The sequence below is a fragment of the Coenobita brevimanus genome, chromosome 7 (genome assembly GCF_032717465.1).
Source record: "Coenobita brevimanus isolate Jiangsu-jjx chromosome 7, ASM3271746v2, whole genome shotgun sequence".
Lineage (NCBI taxonomy): Eukaryota > Metazoa > Arthropoda > Malacostraca > Decapoda > Coenobitidae > Coenobita > Coenobita brevimanus.
The window spans coordinates 24,478,077-24,485,812 of record NC_136960.1 but is presented as its reverse complement, the minus strand read 5'-3'; the positions used below and the strand labels follow the sequence as shown (position 1 = coordinate 24,485,812).

Below are 7,736 nucleotides of genomic sequence, written 5' to 3'. Positions count from 1 at the left end.
AAAAAGAAGTGTGTGGTAATCATAGGGGCATTTGTCTTCTTAGTATAATAGGAAAAGTGTATGGTAGGATACTTATAGACAGAGTAAGAGAAAGAACAGAGAAATTAGTTGGAGAAGAACAGGGAGGCTTTAGGAAGGGAAGAGGTTGTGTAGATCAGATATTCATTCTTAGATCTTTAGTGGAAAAGTTTCTAGAGAAGGGAAAGAAGTTGTATGCGGCTTTCATGGATTTGGAGAAAGCATATGACAGGGTGCATAGACAAGGATTGTGGAAAGTGTTAAGAATATATGGAGTAGATGGGAAGTTGTTGAATTCTGTGAAGAGTATGTACGATGGTGCGAAGGCTGCAGTGCGTGTGGATGGTGAACTAAGTGAATTTTTCTCTTTGAAAGTTGGTTTGAAACAGGGATGTGTCATGTCTCCATGGTTGTTCAATCTGTACATGGATGGGGTAATAAAAGAGGTACAAGGTAGGGTAGTGGATGTTGGAGTGGTCCTGGTGAGAGAGGATAGTGTTTGGAAACTCCCTGTACTGTTGTTTGCAGATGATACTGTGTTGTTGAGTGAAGACGAAGGGGAGCTGCAAGGCTTGGTGGATGAGTTTGAGAGAGTGTGTAAGAAACGGAACCTAAAGGTGAATGTAGGGAAGAGTAAAGTGATGGTCTTTGAGAGAGGTGAAGTCAGTGAATGTACAGCGAGGTTGGATGGTGAGGAATTGGAAAATGTGAGTACGTTTAAGTATTTGGGTAGTGTGATGAGTAAGGATGGAGGTTTGGAGGGTGAAGTGCTTGAAAGGGTACAGCAGGGAAGAAAGGTTGCTGGTTCCTTGAAAGCAGTGATAAGAAACAGGGAAGTGAGCATGGAAGTAAAAAAGTTACTTCATGACAGTATTGTGATACCAACTCTAACGTACGGAAGTGAAGCTTGGACATTGTTGGAAGGACACAAGTCAAGAGTGAGAGCAGTGGAAATGAGTTATTTAAGAGGAGCCTGTGGAGTCACGTGGAGAGACAGGCTGACGAATGAGGATATAAAGGAGCGTTGTGGTGTGGATGTGGATGTGATAGGAAGCGTTGTGAGGAACACACTGAGGTGGTTTGGCCATGTGGAGAGGATGGAGGGTGAAAGACTGACGAAGAGAGTGTATGTGAGTGAGGTGGAGGGTGGAAGAGGGAGGGGGAGACCGAGGATGAGATGGAGGGATGGGGTGGAGAGGTATGTGAGAGAGGGGTGTGTGAGTTGGGAGCAGGGCAGTGAAATGGCGGGGGACATTGCGACTTGGAGGCGATTTGTTTGTGGCCACCCCAAACGGGATTGAGGCGTCTGGCAATAGATAGATAGATAGATAGTTTGGTTCATGCTAATCTTGTTGCTAATTTATCAAAGTGTGAGTTTGGTCAAGCTAAAGTTCAGTACCTTGGGTACGTAATTGGTGATGGACACGTTGCACCACCAGCAGCTATGGTTCGGGTTATAAGTGATCTTCCCAGACCTAAAAGTAGGAAAGAGCTACAAAGATTTTTGGGAATTGTAGGTTATTACAGGAGATTTGTTCTTAACTTTTCAATTCTTGTATCACCACTTACAGACCTACTGAAAAAGGGAGCTAAATTTGTCTGGACCGATAACTGTGAATCCTCTTTCAGCAAACTTAAAGCTATCCTATTAAGTCAGCCAGTGCTCGCTACTCCAAATTTTGCTAAGCCTTTTAAGATGGCTGTTGATGCAAGTGATAAAGGAGCTGGGGCTGTTTTGCTGCAAGAGGATGATCAGGGTATTGAACACCCTGTATCTTATTACAGTAAGAAGTTTACTCCACCTCAAAAGAACTACTCAACTATTGAGAAAGAGCTTTTGGCCTTGATTTTGGGTTTACAGCATTTTTCATTTTATTTGTGTTCTGGTTTTGACCCCATAGTCATTTATACCGATTATAACCCACTGAAATTCCTTAATAAGTTTAAAGATAAAAATCAGAGATTGACAAGATGGAGTCTACTTCTTCAGGAGTATTCATTAGACATACATGTCAAGGGGAAAGAAAATGTTATTGCAGATTGCTTATCTAGACTTTAGACAGATTGTTTTAGAGTAATAAGAAATTTCCTTTGTAAATTTCTTTTTCTTTGTGGGGAGGTGTTACATAGCCTATGATTTCATCATCCTTTGTATAATTCTAACGTACAGTATGCTGCATGTTTGATCACGATTCGCCTCGTGGCTTCCATAGTGACCAAGCTTCAGTGTTCTACCTCACTCCCCCCTTCTCCCCTTATAGTAGAGTAAGTCGTTCTTTCTGTTGTTCAGAGCAGGAGTGTCAACTCTTTGTCCCCTATGGCTTCATTTGCGCGTCCTTCTTACAAGTTGTATCAAGCTCTGCCGGCCCCTATATAATGAGCTCAGTCTCTGCATTAATTGCCACTTAGATCTACTCCTCATTTTGTTCACATCTCTGTCCTCCCCTGTATAGTTGTTATTATTTTTGTGAGTGCTCAGGAAGTCTCCAACCATCTAGCTGCTGTGTAATTTGAGTATAATTGTTATTACCTTTTTTCTTGTACTGTAGGGCCTATAGCATAAGGTGTTAATTCGTAGGCCTGGTGAGGTTTTTGTGATTAATGTAGAGTTTTTGCTGTCAGTCAGTAGTAATAATATTTTGTATCTGTAATAATATATCTTGCATTCACTGAGCATTATCCGGTTTTCTCATTTTATCAGGGCTGAATTAGATAAATTTACTCTTGCTAATTTCGTGTTAATAGAGGCTATTGCAGTTAACCATATATTTAACCTGTTTTTTGCTATTACATTATCCTTATGAGTTCTGAATGTTTAGTTGTTAGTTTGAGCTCTAAACTTTAACTTGTAATTTTACCTAACTCCTTTGTTTTGAACCTGGAACTTTACGGGACAGTAGTGATTTTTAGTATTCTCACTTAAAGTGTTCATTATCTCTCTCTGTTCCGTAACAATATATATATATATATATATATATATATATTTATATATATATATATATATATATATATATATATATAAATAAAACAGAGAGCCAAATATCAAGAGATATTTAATAGACTGGAGGTCATAGTTAGTAGGAAATACAGAAGGTGGAGGAAATTCCGAGTTGACCTGTTGCATCCATGAATTACTGAGAATAACGGTTAACTCCTGCATTAGAGAGATGGACAGCGAAGGTATTAGAGCTTGTTGCTAGACGGGTGCTAAGCATTTGCCGTAGTGGTGGAGGAATGCAAACAGACAGTTCAGAGGAGCAGTGACCATTGAAGTAGCGATATAAAAGAGATAAATGTGCTACAGTGCGTCGAAGTGAGGGAGGTTGAAGGACGCCAGTAAAGGGGCTTTCACACATTCAGGAGTTGGACGAAGAATCACTGCGAGTTGCTACTCTTGAGACATACTCTGCACCCTACTCCTGACAATTCCTCTATAGACCTACGAACTCTCGGCACTGTCTTGGAACTCCTCGCGTACTCTTGATTTTTTTGACATGTTCAAATTTTTTCAAGAATCGCTACGATTTTCTTTGACCTCCTAGACCGTACCTAAGGCGTTCTTGACTACTCTTAGCGACTCTCAGGAACTCAAAGCTACTCTCAGCGGATTCTTGTATCAAAAAACCTTTGCGAGTTGCTAAGCATCGTTGAGACTAACTAAGAGTAGCTAGGAGTTGCTAGGAGTTGGTACGAGTAGCAAGGGGTCTTCCAAGAGTGGGTAGGAGTTTCACAGGAGTGCTCAAAAGTATCTTTTTGTTTCATCCACGAGTTACGAAGAGTAGCTAAGAGTTATCTATGAGTCGCTAAGAATATGCCAAGAGCATGGTAAAAATGTGGTAGGAGTCACTGTGAGTTTGCTGGGAGTCGGTGTCTCATGATGTTGTGGTGGCAGCAACATGTTAGTGCTACTGACTCAACTCTCTTGGGGTGGAGAGGTATTGTGAGGAGACATCTGAATCTGTAAAATAATGAAAAAAAAAAATGGCCTTTTTTGTCAGTCCTAAAAAAAGATAGACACAGATTACAACAAATATTGATGTATCTACCTGCTGGCCAAAATTCCAAAGGCATTCTCAACCACATGTCGTGCTCTGGACAGTCGATAATTAAAGATGCACTGTTGTCTGGTCATATTACAATCTGGGAAGGACTTCATTGTCAATAGCCAAAGTGCGAAGGTACCATCGCCAATCACGAAGATTGGTACAGGTGTGTCATCATCAGGGAGGGGCTCAGGTTCAGGCAGGCCAAGGGGGTTAATTTCCAGAGCTTCCCGGAGTGCAGTAGCAGAGAAAATTCCAGCGTCAGAAGAACATCCATTTGTACCAGCATCAACGTACTGGAATTTGTAGTCCGCATCCACCAACGTGAAGAGCATAATGGAGTGGAATCCCTTGTAGTTGTAGTAGTGGGATCCAGCACTGGGGAGGCACCTGCTTGCAATATGCTTTCCATCCAAGGCACTGACTGAGTGGCAGAAATTCCATTTGTTGGAGAAAAGGGAAGCCACCCCCTTCCAGCGCTGTTGGGTAGGCCACGACATCCTTCAGGTACTCTGCAATGATGCCTCGAGGGTCTTGGGGATGATAAGTGAGAAGGTATTGTGGGCCACTCTGAAGCCATTTGAAAGGGTTTTGCAGCTATCTCCAGTCGCCAGGTAGCGTAGAGTGATGGCCAACCTCAATCCAGGTGACAATGACTTCCTCCAGAAGGTGTCCTGCTTCTTGATACGGGAACCAACCTTTTCCAGCAATTCCATGAAAGTGTTGTAGCCCACTCGAAGAAAATTCGTAAAGCTGTGAGAGTCCTTTAATTTCATCTCTTCAATAAGTTTCTCGTACTGGCCATACATATGACGTCGTAGCAGCCATAACCTGCTCCAAAGGGTTCTACTCTTTTGCTTCGTTTTCTTCTTCTTAAGTAACAGCTTACATATTGCCACATTGATGTCAGCTGCTTCACATGCCTGATCCACCTGCAGATTAAGTAATTTCAATTCGTGGGCACCTCCGGCCATGGTCGTTGAGGATACATAGGTCTATGCTGAATGCAAGCTCACTATTGAATGAGAAGTCCACCTGCATCACATCCTTTATATATATTTTTTTTTCGCCTGATACTCCTGACAGACTCGCACCAAATTCTTGACGGTTGTAGCGCACTCGTAATTACTCTAGTGGGGGTCTTAGTTGCCCCTAGCTACTCTTAGCTACTCATGGCTACTCGTAGACCTTAATGGACCATTTGCTTCGACTATGAGTAGTAAGTTACTCATAGTGCCGCCCTAGGGAATTCGTAGCAGTGCATAAGCTATGCATAGCTACTTGTAGCACCCACATGGTGCACTCCTAGACTGCTGGATTCTAGGCCAAATTGACAAGAATCTGCAAGGAGTTTGAACTCTTGGCGACTCTTCGTCCAACTCCTGAATGTGTGAAAGCCCCTTAAGAGGAGGAGAGTTAATGAGACAAAAAGCCTTTAACTCCACCTTGTTGAGAAGATCTGTATGTGGGGAGCCTCCCCACATATGAGAGTTGTATTCTACACAGGGGCGAATTAAACCTGCTTATAAATTCAACAACTGTGCAGAAGTAAAGAAGGCACAGAGTCGGCTTAGTACGTATAATCTCTTGGAAGCAGGTTTTACAAGAGAGGTAATATGATCTTTCCATAATAAATCCCGAGAAAATGAATCCCCAGGTATTTTTAATGATGCAGGACTGAGTTGGGTATTGGTATAAAATGGAAGCATATACCTGTGGTAGATTTTGACGGGTCGAAAGATGTAAAACTGAGTTTTTGATGCATTAAAAGCAAGATTGCTCTTACCCCAACCATAGATGAGAGTCAGGTCAGATATTAAGTGTTCCACAGCATCACCCCTTGTTTGTTGAAGTAACTGTGAGAGGGACGTTGTGGGAAGCAAATGGAAAGGTAAAGGGTGGAGTAGTCAGCATATGAGTGAATAAGCTAAAATGTAAAGCTTCAAAGGTCATTGATGAGTAGAAGCGAGTTGTTGATAGGACAGAGCCCTGAGGAACACCACCATTGATAAACCCAGACAAATCTACAGTGACTCTTCTCACAAACTGGACAGCAGAACACGGTCACATTCCACACCTCACGTTAAACAACACTCCCCTACCACACACACACACACACACACACACACACACACACACATCCAAAATCCTTGGTGTGACGTACAATACATCAATGTCACTTAAACAACACATCACAAACATTAAAAATAAAATAACACTAAGACTCAGTACTTTGAGGTCACTTGCCCATACAACATTTGGACACAACAAAGAAAACACCACCACAGTATATCAACAATATATACGTTCAGTGATGAATTATGCAAGCCATGCTTAGGCTCCTAACCTTACTAAAACACACAACACTTTATAGACCATACAGAACAAGGCCCTCTAAATAATCACAGGCTGCACAGCTACTATGCCCACAGACCACCTACATCAAGAAACCAAAGTCCTCAAAGTCAAAGATCACCTAGACATGAGAAGCACCCAAATTCTCGATGCAGCCTCCACAAACCCACAACATGCACTACACTACATGGCAGCACATCCACACACACCAAGGAACATCAAAACAACACCCAGCACGCGATTTCATACACAAATACTGTCATCTCTCCCCTCTTGCCTGGCTCAGACCAGTTTCCAGAAGCATATCCATACTGAAAGCACTCGCTGCTCCATTCAGTCACTTAAAGACAACACAAATGCATGCACGGCCTCCTGATATCCACCCTTCTGAATCCTATCTCCCTCTTGAGGACAGGGTCCACCTGGCCAGGCTGAGATGTGGCTGGATGATTCTGTCGCTGATGCCTGTCCAGGCTGTAACACAGTACCCCATATTATTAAGAACATTATGGAAAACTGCATTGCCACAATCACCTACGCCAACAACACAACATACACTCCTTGAGAGCTCTGTGGGAAAGCCCGGTCTCGGTCGTGGCCTTCCTTGGGGTCTCGGGGCTGTTCGGCCAGACTGCCTTGGGAACAACTACTACTATTGCTACCCTAAGAAAAGAAAGGTGGCCATCTACAACAGCTGCTATAGAACTACGAGAAAGCTAGCTCGAGGGACGGTGATGAAAGGGAAAATGATTAGAAGGACAGGGACGGATAAAGGAAGAAAAGGGGGGTAGGAGGGAATGAGAGAAAGAAGTGGAGGGAATAACAAACAAAGAAAATAAAAAGATAAGGAAAGAAGGACGGAAGGGAAAGGAAATCATGGGAAGCAGTTTGATGATGATGATGATGATAATGATGATGACGGAGACTAGAGGGAGGAAGAAACTGTAGGAGAAAAGATGTGAAAAATGGTGAACGGAACCAGAAGTGACAAAGGACAAGGGAGGTAGGGATGGAAGAAGAAAAAATGAAAGGGGAAGGAGGGGAAGAAAAAGGAGCGGAAGGAAGACTAGTGGGTGCAAGAAAGTAGAAATAAGGACGCTTGGATGGATGGATGGAGGGAGGGAAGAAAGGAAAGAGGATTGGAGAGATGAGCAACGGGAGGTAAAGAGAGATGGAGGGATGGAGAATAATGAGGGATCGTATGAAAGGAGAGGAGTGCATGGAGAGAGAGGGAGTAAGAAAAGAGATGGGGAATGGTAGAAGGGGGGAGGAAGTACGGAAAGAAGAGTAGGGAGAAAGGAATGTAGAGGTGCAAAGAAA

At 42.8% G+C, this 7,736-nt stretch overlaps 1 protein-coding gene across 1 annotated transcript; it reads right to left on the bottom strand.

Annotated features, from left to right (window-relative positions):
* Positions 1–4,060: 4,060 nt before the first annotated feature.
* On the bottom strand, positions 4,061–4,561 carry LOC145404022 (uncharacterized). Its single transcript, XM_080275628.1, has one exon. It carries the CDS (start codon positions 4,559–4,561, stop codon positions 4,061–4,063), a length of 501 nt encoding a protein of 166 aa, XP_080131754.1.
* Between the last annotated feature and the right edge of the window lie 3,175 nt (positions 4,562–7,736).